Source organism: Pongo pygmaeus, chromosome X (genome assembly GCF_028885625.2).
Source record: "Pongo pygmaeus isolate AG05252 chromosome X, NHGRI_mPonPyg2-v2.0_pri, whole genome shotgun sequence".
Taxonomy (NCBI): domain Eukaryota; kingdom Metazoa; phylum Chordata; class Mammalia; order Primates; family Hominidae; genus Pongo; species Pongo pygmaeus.
The window spans coordinates 49,108,666-49,121,547 of record NC_072396.2 but is presented as its reverse complement, the minus strand read 5'-3'; the positions used below and the strand labels follow the sequence as shown (position 1 = coordinate 49,121,547).

The following is a 12,882-nucleotide window of genomic DNA, read 5'->3' as shown; positions in this document are numbered from 1 at the left end:
TGTTTTATTCTAAAATAGACTCCCCTCTGCTCTTCCCTTCCCCACAACTCTTTCCCCTCTGCACCGGGCAGTGGTACCTGTGAGAAAGAACTGTCCCATTCCCAAATCATCGTCCCCACCCCAGCCCCCAGGCCCTTGGTTGGTGAGACCCTTGATGGGCAGTCTCATGCTTCTGTCCAGGGGACTTTCCCACCGCTGATCCCCTGCGTGGAGGCTAAGTGGACTCTTCTATTCCCTGGCCATCACAGGGTCTACAGTGCACGCATCTTCCTCATTCCTCCATGTTCCCCAGATGACGATTTCATCTGTGTCTCCTCCCACATACTCCCAAATGGACCATCCCAGCCCTAGAACCCGAAAATTGTTCAGAGAGCGAAGGCCAAATTGCCCAACCACCTGCTGCAGAATCCTGCTCCAGGACTGAAGTGTATAGTCCCTATCAAAATAAAAACTCGAGGCCAGGCGCAGTGGCTCATGCCTGTAATCCTAGTACTTTAGGAGGCGAAGGTGGGAGGATCGCTTGAGCCCAGGAGTTCAAGGCTGCATTGAGCTATGATCGTACCACTGCACTCCAGCCTGGACAGAGCAAGACCCCACCTCCAGAAGAAACAAACAAACAAACAAACAAACAAACAAAGAAAGCCAACAACTGGAAACATCCTCCTCTAGAATGGTGGTCAGGAACATCTCCCCGTCTTGTTCCCTGATGTCTCTCCAGCACCTAGAACAGCGCTCAGCACGAGGACGCACTCATCAGGGTTTTGTTTAATAAATGACTCCTTTGACACAGCAATCCACTTCTAAGAATCTTTCTAAAGAAATATTCACACATGTGCACAGAGCTGTGTGCACAATAACGAGAGGAACAAAAAACTGGGGAACGTTTGTAAAGGTTTATTAACTGTCAGTGACTGATAGAGGGGAATCGGATGAGGGGAGTACATGCTGAACAGGAAACAGAGTGAGGGGGGCTTGACCAGGACGCATGGCAATGGCAAAAGCAGATGGGAGATGCTTATACTGGTACTTGGTGTGTGTGTGTGTGGTGTAGTGTGTAAATGCAGAGGAAAAAGTCTGAAATTAAACACTCAGAACTGCTCTCAGTAGTCACATCTGGGGAGAGATGAGGATAGTGCTGTTCTATGCAGAGAATACCTGACAATACTTGTTTTCTGACGTAGGTGCATGGGTACACAAACCGAAATATGCATTAAATACGTCTTGCTCATCAGTGATAAGGATAGTATCTAACAGAATGGCACACTGTAAGAAAATACAACGGAAACACTAACATGGAACTCTTGTCACATGAAGAAAAATGATGCTCAACTTTTCACGGTTGTGAACACTTGCTTTCACATGTTATACACCTGATGATGAGGGTCCGCAGACATGCCCATGTTCATGAAAAGTCACCACGTTCTGCTTCTCATCAAGGGCATGTGTCATATCCCCAAGGCCGAGGTGAGAAGAGAGAAGGAAAGTAAGTGACAGCGAGTTCCCACTGCCCAATAACTCACTCTCAACTCCTCCTGACCTGCAGACCCTGCACACTCTGATTCTGCCCTACCTCAGGACCTGCACACGCCTTCCACGGTTCCTCGAAGTGAACCCTCTGCTCATGCCACAGTGACTTCCTCGTCTGGTTTATGCATTCCTAGGCTAGAGGAAGGTGTGGCCACATATCAGGGCTGACCTGGGGTTTGGGAACCCACAGCATCCTGGGTAGGGAGGATCCCTGGATATACAGGGTAGGGAGTAGAAAGAGCATGGGAAATCTCATCATTCAGCCTCAATGCTGTACACTAGAAAATTATGAGAAAAGAATGATTTGGGAAACAAATGACAAGATGGGATACCGGTACCATAACAGAATATGGTATGTGGGGTATGAGCATCTGCAGGGATGTGGGGTATGAGCCAAAGGTTCATTTACGGAGTTACTCATCATCTTCCTCAGGGTCACTGATCTCTTCATAAATTACCAGCTGGTTTCTCTCACGCAGTCTGTGGGTCCAGGCATGTTTCCCCCTTTTGGGTCCTATGATGGAGAAGAGTTGGAAGATGAGGGTTGGGTACGTTGAAGAGTGCTAGGCTCTGTTTTCTCAAAAAAAGGAGATGCCTCCTCCCTCCCAAGTGCCCATGGGCCTTCTTTATCCAGTTTTTCACATTCTCTGGCTTAGAGAGGCTGAGGCCTTAGACCCACACCAATAGACGACAAATACCAATTAAAGTTTTAGCTTCTGGCTCCTTCCGTTGTGAGGTTTAGATTCCCAACCTCTTCACTTACGGGAACATTCACCGATACCTCCTTTCATTCAGCATGTATTTGTTAAGGGCACACAGGCATACCTCGTTTTATGGCACCTCATTTTTATAGTGCTTTGCAGATATTGTAATTTTTTGGGGGGAATTCTCACCAATTTTACACTTTTCCATTATTATTATATCTGTTATGGTGATCTGTGATTAGTGAGCTTTGATGTTATTATTGCAATTGTTTTTGTTGTTTTTTAGTCTTTTAAAATAATTTGTTTTATTTTTGTGGATACACAGTAGGTGTACATACTTATGGGGTACGTGAGATATTTTGATACACGTATGCAATGCATAATAATCACATCATGGAAAATAGGGTATCCATCCCATCAAGTATTTATCCTTGTATTACAAAAGATCCAATTACACTCTTTTAGTTATTTTTAAATGTACGATTAAGTTATTATTGACTATAGTCACCCCGTTGTGTGCAAATGTTTTGGGGGTAACAGGAACTCCACCCAGAGAAGATAATGAATGTAATTGATCAATGTTGTGTGTATTCTGACTGCTCCACCGACGAGCTCTTCCCTGTCTGTTTTCCTTTTCTTGGGCCTACCTATTCCCTGAGACACAGCAATACTGAAATTAGGACAATTAACAATCCTAAAATGGCCGCTAACTGTTCAAATGAAAGGAAGAGTCACATTCTCTCACATTAAATCAGAATCTAGAAATGGCTAAGCTTAGTGAGGAAGGCATGCTGAAAGCCAAGACAGGATGAAAGCTAGGCCTCTTGCACCAAACAGCCAAGCAGTGCATGCAAAGGAGAAGTTCTTGAAAGAAAAGAATAGTATATAATGCAAAGGAAAAGTTCTTGAAGGAAATAATAATACTAATACCCAGTGAACACACGGATAAGAAATCAAAACAGCCTTACTGCTGCAATAGAGAAAGTTTGAGTGATCAGGATAGAACATGAATCCAGCCACAACATTCCCTTAAGCCAAAGTCTAATTCAGAGCAAGACCCGAACTCTCTTCAAGTCCATGAAAGCTGAGAGAGGTGAAGAAACGTGTGAAGCTAGCAGAGGTTGGTTCATGAGGTCTAAGGAAGGAAGTCGTCTTCATAACATAAAAGTGCAAGGTGTAGCAGCAAACCCTGATGGAGAAGCTGCAGCAAGTTATCCAGAAGATCTAGCTAAGATCACTGATGAAGGTGGCTACACCAAACAACAGATTTTCAATATAGATGAAATAGCCTTTTATTGGAAGTAGATGCCATCTAAAACTTTCACAGCTACAGAGGATTCACTCCAACTTTGAAAGAAGTTCTAAAGTGGCTAAACGCTATCGAATAGCATCACATACTACAGAGAAATCTTTCATGAAAGGGAGAGCTAATCGATGTGGCAAATTTCATTGTTGTGTTCTTTTAAGAAACTGCCACAGCCACTCCACCCTTCAGCAACCACCACCTTGATCAGCCAGCAGCCATCAACACCGAGGCAAGACCCTCCACCAACAAGAAGAGTGTTACTCATTGAAGGCTCAGAAGATTGTTAGCATTTTTTAACAATGAATTATTTTAAAATTAAGGTATGTACATTTTTAGACATAATGCTATTGCACACTTAGTAGAGTACACTATAGTGTAAACATAATGTTTTTATACACTGCGAAACAAACGAAAAACAATGTGGGTGACTCACTTTATTGCAGTGGTCTGGAACCGAACCTGCAATATCTCTGAAGTACACCTGTATTGGGTATCAGGCATTGAGCTGAGTAAGATATGATCCCAGGTTATCACAGATAGAATCGCTTGAGCACCTTTCATGTCATCAGGCCTTCTAGATTAAATTTAATGCCTCCAAACAATTTATGAACTATGATTCTTATTTCCATCTTATGTACCAGGAGTCTGGAACTGAGAAAATTTGGAAGACTTGCCCCAAGTCACGTGGTTTTTTATAGGGATGACAACTCCAGTCTGCCTCTCTGGAAGTCATGTCTAACATCTCATTTGGAGCTGGGTGAGCTCCTCAGCCCAGCCTGGACCCAGGCTTGTCTGGTTTCCATGCCACACACCCATTCCACACACCTGAACATAGCCAGAAAAGCCAGAGGGGTTGTTCCCAAATTGATTCCTCTTACCAGATCTCTTATTAATCTTCTCAGAAGTATTTGCTTTTCCCGGGGGGCGCAGCTGTTTCCCATCGTTTTGTGGGCCAGAGGCTTCTGACACTCCCTTCGAATCATTTCCTTCCTCTGCTGGCTTTTTGGGCATGATCTTTATAATGTGAAGGTTACAGATAAACAGTATCAGTGACACTTCTATAGTGCTTTAGAGCTTACAAAGCGTCTTCACATGCATTACCTTAATCAATGTTCTCAACAACACGGGGAGAGTTACACTTGCCTAAATAAGAGAAACCTGGGAGATTAGAAGCAAAAGGAATGGCCTAAATGAATGCAGTTTCCAGGGCTAGAATGCTTATCTTCACACTCTTTTAAGACTGACATTCGTGCAAACAGCAGAAATCTCCATGTAATCGAGAGTGTGGTACACAGAAGATTTGGAGAAAAATAGCATTCTAAGAATTCACAAGGGCTACAAAAGGAAGAACTTCTATAAAATACAAGGGATCCCATATAAGCTTGTAGACAGCTGCTCGGAGAGTACATGTAAAAACATAGAGAGGGGACAAAACACTGCTGAACAAGATGGTATGGGGAGATGAATACAGGGAAGGGAGAGGGAAAGAAATGGTTTGCTGAAATTAATCTAGGCAGCAAAGAAAGCAGTACCAGATCTGGCATACTACCCTACCGAGGCACCAACATTGAATGTGGAATTCAGTGAGGTGGTACCCATACCAATTCTTGTTACATTGGGATGTGTCACTGACCAACAATATTAAGCTACTTTTTTTTTTTTTTTTTTTTTTTTTTTTGACAAAGTCTCGCTCTGTCACCAGGCTAGAGTGCAGTGGTGCGATCTTGGCTCACTGCAATCTGCTTCTCCCCGGTTCAAGCGATTCCCCTGCCTCAGCCTCCCGAGTAGCTGGGACTACAGGCAGGCGCTACCACGCCCTGCTAAGTTTTGTATTTTTAGTAGAGACGAGGTTTCACCATGTTGGCCAGGACGGTCTCGATCTCTTGACCTCATAATCTGCCCGCCTCGACATCCTAAATTGCTGGGATTACAGTCGTGAGTCACCGCGCCCGGCCCTTAAGCTACTTTTTACTCAGCTTCCTCACTTATGAAATAGTGAATAATACATGTAAAATAGACTAAGGGAAAATCCTCTCTGAGCTTGTGAACATTGTTCAAATGTAATAATAATAACATTGAATACCTTTCTGGATCCTTCTTTTAATTCGTTCTCCATACTGGCAACCCAACTCCCAGATCCCTTTACCTTCTAAACCAGAGCTGAATCTGCACTTCCGGAATCATTTATTCAGGGGCCTCTGAGGGATCCCCAGGGCTGGGAATGGGGCTTCTCGGGTGCCCCAGGTGCAGACAAAGCCCTCAAGGAGCTCAAGGAGGGGCCAACAGTCAAAGCGATTCCTAAGCCATGGGAGTGGCCCCGGCAATAGAAGAGAGGCCAGCTGGTCCTTCCTGTTGCAAGAGTGGGTGTCTCAATGGAAGCACCAGTAGGCCCTATGGGGTGAAGCCCTAGTGAGCAACATCTGAACTTCATAAACAAATGCAAACGTGAATGAGCTTTAAATGGCTTGGAGCTCTGGATTAGACTACCACTGCCACTGCGCCCCAGGAAAATTCTTTAACATCTCTGTACCACCAAAGCCTCATTTTATTATTATTTTGCTGATAATTATGGTCTATAACATGAACTATGATTCTTTACTTCCATTTCATGGACTAGGAATCTGGAGCTCCGATAACTTAGAAGATTTGTGCCAAGTTCTTCTTGGCAACCGAAGTGTGTGACTCATTACTATTTGGAGGTAATAACAGAAACAACATCATAGAGGTCTTCTTATGGATTAAATTAATTAATCCATGTGAACTGCTTAAAATAGTATCTGGCATCACTATGAAAACAAAAGAAGTATTAAGGATCACAACTGTTAGTGTTATCAAGCCGTCGGTGCTACATAAGTTGTTGTGATAGATATGGGGAGAAAGAGGCAATGAGGGCCTTTTTGATATTCTCCCTGTCTTATCAGTGTTCACATCCATGAAGGGAAAAAGGTTTTCTGGTCCTTTAGATTTGAGAGGTACTCACCTTCGGGATGGTTCTCTGGAGCCTGCCAAAAGTCACCTGAAGATGTTCAACTGAAAGAGAATACATCAGAATTTTTCTTTGTTGGTAAAGATTTCCAAACTCTAGAGAGACTTCTGTAGCATCAGGGCATTCTGCAGCAGAGGGTTATGAGTCCACTCATTTTTGAGGAGTTATTTGAGATTTGCTTCTGAATTATGTTTAGTCATGGTTGGTTCATTTACCTGTGGCACCAATTCAGAATTTTCCACCTCATGGTTTCTCAAATGGGGGTTAAATCCCATCACAGTCTCATCTTATTCCATTACATATCTTTTACTTTTTCCCAAATAATTAAGTTGATTGGTTGGGAATCTGAACTGTATCCACTCAAGATGTGCAACAACTAAAAATCACTGTACACTTCAAATGGGTGAATCTTATGGTATGTGAATTAAGCTGTTAAATGTGTGATGAACCATGGATGATTTAGTCCAGTGGCTCTGAAATATTTTCAGTATAAAGACACTCCTTTAATGTCAAAACTTGGCAGATACTCAAGCACTGGATTTTCAGATCTCTTATAGTGATTGTGGGAGATGATTGATTCTGGCCTGTTTAGTTGGCGAGTAATGGGTATATTGAAGACAGTTTAGACACTCTGACCTTGTCTTATGATTGTATTGTCAGAGCAGAAGAGCAAGTAAACACATACGTCCCCTTTATATTCCTGAAATGCACAAAGATCTCTACCCAAGAACCTGTCTTCTTTTCATCCTACGTTATCTCCGCTCACTGACAATTGGGAAAGCTCTCTGTGTGTTGGATGAGGGATCACTCTTTCAAACTCACTTCCAAGCTCATCACAGAGAATTGGGGTTGTTTGGGAATCAGAAGACTATTTGGTTTTAATAAAGTATGGAGAAACAGCGATCTTTATTACATAATGTGTTCATCACCCTCTCTCTTGAGATATTTATCCAATATCTACATGCTGTTAATGAAACAATCTCTGGAAGTTTTTGGCGGATCTACACTTTTAATATTTTCTTTTTATTTTTCACTTTTAAAATTGTCTTAACTGTCCTTTGATTGATTAACAGTGTTTAGGAAGAACAACATGTCCTTTAAAAAAGAAATGTTTCAAACACACAGAAAAGTACGGGGAATAATATTGAGCTCAGTCGCATCTCAACATTACCCCATGACTATGTTAGATCTGATTTATTTATTCAGAATGTTAGAAACACTAGCAACGGCCTGGGTGCAGTAGCTCACACCTGTAATCCCAGCACTTTGGAGGCTGAGGTGGGTGGAACACCTGAGGTCAGGAGTTTGAGAACAGCCTGGACAACCTGGTGAAACCCCGTCTCTACTAAAAATACAAAAATTAGGTGGGCATGGTGGCAGACGCCTGTAATCCCATCTACTCAGGAGGCTGAAGCAGGAGAATCGCTTGAACCCGGGAGGCAGAGGTTGTAGTGGGCTGAGACTGTGCCATCGCACTCCAGCCTGGGCGACAAGAGCAAATCTCCAGTTCAAAACAAAAACAAAAACAAAACAAAACAAAACACACTATCAGCAAGTCATGACTGAAGCTGTGCAGCACTCACCAATCCCTGCCCCCGCTCCTTCTCCATTTACAGCCAGTCTTCTCAATTTGATGCCTTTTTATTCGCATTTATGTTTTTATGCATTTAGCATTTACTTATTATCCACGAAAATACATATTACTGTTTTGCATGTTTTAGAATTTTATGAATGGCCTCTGTAGTTAACTTTCTGTATGCAATTTTTTTTTCACTCAACCCTGATGTGTATGAGGGAACAAATGCCAGAGGATCTTTCCCAGGTAGCTGAGCTGAAAAGCAACTGGGCTTCAGGAGACCTTTCCAGCCACTTCCCATCTACTCACCCTGAATCCTGCGGTTATGGTCATTATCAAAATCATTCCCCTGGAAGTCTGTGGCCTGTTTATTATGCATGAAAGGTGGGAGGGTGACGTTGAAACCTAGAAAGAAGCAAAATGTTTATTCCTTAAGGGACAAACTTAGGCCTGGCACAGTGGCTCATGTCTGTCGTACCAGCACTTTGGGAGGCTGAGGCGGGAGGATTGTTTGAGGCCAGGATTTCAAGATGAGCCTGTGTAACATAGAGAGACCTCCATATCTACAAAATATAAAATAAAATTAGTTGGGCATGGTGGCATGTGCCCATAGCCTCAGCTACTCCATAGGCTGGGCAGAAGGATTGCTTGAGCCCAGGAGTTCGAGGCTGCATTGAGCTATGATTGCACTGCTACACTCTAGCCTAGGTGACAGAGTGAGACTCTGACTCAAAAAAAAAAAAAAAAAAAAAAAGGGAGAGAGAGAGAAAGAGACAAGCCGAGAGGAGGAAGGTAGGGTGGGAGGTGTGCTGCAATGCCACAGAGACAGTTGGGCTCATCAGAACAGACGCCGAAGGGAGAGAAAAGTGCAGGGTCCAGGTACAAGCTCCACTACGGCCAGTCCCTGCCCTCTGCTCTGACAGGATAGAGAAGAGCAGAACACCCAGAAGCTGTCTTGCGATTTTTCCCTGCACAAAAGGAAAATGTGGGGTACTTTCTGCAGCCTAAGAAGTAGCCAAAGCAGGAAAAGGGATGCTCATGTGTCCCCAGACTTGTCTGTACCTAGAACTTTCTGTTACCTAGTTTAGTCATGGTCTCATAGTTTCTCTTCATATACACATAGTTGATTTTCTCCGAGTATTTCATCTTTTCCCACTCTTTCTTAGAGAAGTATGTGGCAATATCATCGAAGGCCTGAAAAAAAAAATAAATTTTGGCAGTGACTCAGCTAGGTATGTCTGCCATTCAGCTGGAGCCACTTCCTGTGTGCTGGATCTGGGAAGTGAGGATGATAATCCGTCCTGGTTGATGCCATGGCTAACTGACAGAACATGGGGACCTTCCCTAGCTTCTCCCCTGCCACACAGTAGGGCTTTAATGCTGCTGGCTGGCTCTCTTCCCACCTTCCAGAATGCACTGAGAGTCACCAAATGTAGTGCACGGTCACAGACTTGTCTCCAGGGATGCTAGGTGATGACAGAACTCAGGTGGGAGGCTCCCAAGGGTCCAGATATCCCCTGAGACCCTGCTCCTTGTCCCCAGTACCTCTGTCCTCCCCTCCTCAGAAACCTGGTCACCCTACTCTGTCCCCTGGACCACTGCTATGCCCCCTCCAGGTCACCTTACCTTGCTTCTCTTCTCTGATGTTTTAGCATCATCCCTGGGTCTCTTGGCAAATGCGTCGTCTCCGTTCATGGCACCAGGAGCAGTCTGACCTGCAAGAGAAACAGCCTGAGACTTTCTAGCCACAGGACCCTTGGTCCTATGGAGGGAAAAATCAGTGAAGGCTGGCCACACTCAGTCACCTGGAATTAGGTGTTGCATTTCTCCATTCGGGGCTTATCTGTCCGTGGGTAAGGACATGGAGAGAAGTCAGATGAAAACAGGGAGCCTGGAGTCTCCGGGAGAAGTATTGCTTGGGGATGACAGGTTTCCTAGTAGCCTTGAGTCTTTGGGAGGGGGTTGGCTAATGTTGTTAGTAGTTTCCCTGGGGCTAGGCTTACCCTTAAAGATGTGCATACCCTTGCTGGGGAGGCAGGGATGTGACTGTGTAATTTTATTGAGTGGGGGTGTTCTGACACCCCCACTCAATAAATAAAGGGAGGGAAGGGAGTCCCAGACATAACGTGGTCTCTCTGGTGATGGATCTGATCAGGCAGAGGGATGGGGGGGTTCTGTTCTGTTGAAGAGAAATGACCTTCACTAATATGAGCAGATTTAGAAGCTATTACTGGGTTATTTGTAAATTATTAGAAGGAAGAGAGCTAGAATCTCTGAGACTACAAGAGCCTGCCATCACTTAGAGAAAATGTGGGGTGTTTAAATTTGCAGCAATTGGCCAGGCGCAGTGGCTCATGCCTGTAATGCCAGCATTTTGGGAGGCCGAGGCGTGCAGATCTCTTGAGCCCAGGAGGTTGAGACCAGCCTGGGAAACATAACAAACCCCTCATCTCCGCAAAACAAAACAAAACAAAACAAAACAAAACACACACACACACACACACACACACACACACAAAATTAGCTGGGGGCAGTGGTGCAGCCCTGTAACATCTCAGCACTTTGGCCAAGGGGGGCAGATCGCTTGAGCCCACGAGGTCGATACCAGCCTAGCCAACCTAGAAAAACCCTCTGCTAAAAAAAATAAAATAAAATAAAAAGTATTAGTGGGGGTGGAGTGGTGCTCGCCTGTAGTCCCGAGGCCGAGGCAAGAGGATCTCTTGAGCCTAGGAGGTCGAGGCCAGCCTGGCCAACATAACAAAACCCCATTTCTACTACTAATAATAACAACAAAAATAATAACATCAGCGAGGTGGTTCTTGCCTGTAGTTCTGAGGCCGAGGTGGGAGGATCACTTGAGCCTAGGAGGTCAAGCACAGTTCGGCCAACATAAGGAAACCTTGTCTCTACTAAAAAGAACAACAACAACAAAACTAGCAGGGGCGGAATGGCACACATCTGTAGTCCTGAGGCCAAGGTGCGAGGATCGCTTGAGCCCAGGAGGTTGAGGCCAGCCTGGCCAACATAGTGAAACCCGGTTTCTACTTAAAAAAAAAAAAAAAAAAAAAAAGCACGGGCAGGATGGTGCACTTCTGTAGTCCCGGGGCCGAGGCGGAAGGATTGCTTAAACCCAGGCAGCAGAGGCCAGCCTGGCCAACATAGCGAAACCGTCTGTACTAAAAAAATAAAAAATAAAAAAAATTAGTGAGGGTGGGGTGGTGCGTGCCTGTAGTCCCAAGGCTGAGGTGGGAGGATTGCTTGAGCCCAGACAGTTGAGGCCAGCCTGGTCAACATAACGAATCCCCGTCTCTATTAAAATAAACAAAAAAAAATACCAGGGGCGGGATGATACAGGCCTGTAGACCTGAGGCCTAGGTGGGAGGATCCTCCATGATGATCGTCCTGAAAGGTATTAGTTGTCTTTCAGTCCTCAAGATTTTCGGAACCCCAAGCACTTGATGGCCCTACAGAGGCTTCCTCCTTTTCTATCTGCCCCGATTAGCCCATCTAGGGTGTCCCTTAAAGAGAACCTACTTCAGAGACAAAGCAGTGGTGGCGAGGTCGGCAGCAGTGGTGGCGAGTTGGCAGCAGTTGGTGACAAAGTGTGGCTGGAGGAGAAGAAAATATTCTGCAATGTCACTGCGCCAGGATGATGGACCAATCAGGGCAGTTAGTGAACTCCATCTGGCCAATCAGAAGTCAGAACAGTAGGCGGGATAAGCCAAGCTGATGTGGGGTCTATCAGTCCAGGCTCCAGGGACAGAACCTTCTAAAAATGGAGGCAGAAACTCTGACTTTCCCGCCTAAAGCATCCCCTGGGATTGGCTACTCCAAGTTCAGAGTACGCATGCGCTGATTTTCTCTTTTCATTTTTCCTATCCCTCCTCACCTCCCCGGTGGTGCATTGTTATCCAGTTTTAATAAGGAGTGTATATGAAGCAGGTCAGCATCTCAAATCCTTCCTGTCAGTTTCTATCTTTTTCAGGTATGGGATTTTTCCTAGGAACTCTGGTGACTTAAGAAATTTGGGCCGGCGCGGTGGCTCACGGTTGTAATCCCAGCACTTTGGGAGGCCACAGCTGGAGGATCGCTTGAACCTGGGAGGCAGAGGTTGCAGTGAGCCATGATCATGCCACTGCACCCCAGCCTGGGCAACAGAGCAATACTCTGTCTCTTTTCTCTACAAAAAAAAAAAATAATAACTAAAATTAGCGATGTGGGGTGGTGTGCCTGTAGTCCGTTACTCAGGAGACTGAGGTAGGAGGATCGCTTGAGCCCAGGAGTACGAGGTTGCAGTGAGCCATGATCCGGCTACTCCTGCCTACCTGGGCCACAGAGCGAGATCTTGTCTTTAAAAAGAGAGAGAGAGAGAAAGAGAAAGAAAGAAAAATTTCAATGAGCCAGTCCCAGTGGCTCATGCTTGTAATCCTAACACTTTGAGAGGCTGAGGCAGGAGGTGGAAGGATCACTTGAGGCCAGGAGTTCCAGAACAATCTGGGATACATAGCGAGACCCCCATCTCTATAAAAAATTTTTTAAAAAGAAATTTAAACAACAACAAAAAAAACTTCTACCCTTCCACATATGTTTTTTTCTAAAAGACCAAAGAAGCAGAAATATATTTTACCCATTGATATTAATAATATTTATAATAGTATTAAAAAGAGTATGTAATTAGGGCCCACTGTGTTCATCAGGGCTCTCATAAGTCAATTTGTCTAAGAAGTTTCCCCTACCCCCATCCCTAGTACCTCCAGCAAGTCCCCGTTCCTCTCTGGGCTTT

The 12,882-nt window shown here is 44.7% G+C and overlaps 1 protein-coding gene across 1 annotated transcript; it reads right to left on the bottom strand.

Moving 5' to 3' along the window:
• Nucleotides 1–879: 879 nt before the first annotated feature.
• Nucleotides 880–11,889, bottom strand: LOC129024394 (protein SSX1). Its single transcript, XM_054471405.2, has 7 exons — nucleotides 11,634–11,889; nucleotides 9,726–9,814; nucleotides 9,179–9,293; nucleotides 8,409–8,504; nucleotides 6,518–6,567; nucleotides 4,416–4,551; nucleotides 880–2,041 (listed from the first exon to the last, which is right to left on the bottom strand). The coding sequence occupies exons 2-7, from the start codon at nucleotides 9,792–9,794 to the stop codon at nucleotides 1,941–1,943; spliced, it is 567 nt and encodes a 188-aa protein (XP_054327380.1). The 5' UTR covers nucleotides 9,795–9,814; nucleotides 11,634–11,889; the 3' UTR covers nucleotides 880–1,940.
• Between the last annotated feature and the right edge of the window lie 993 nt (nucleotides 11,890–12,882).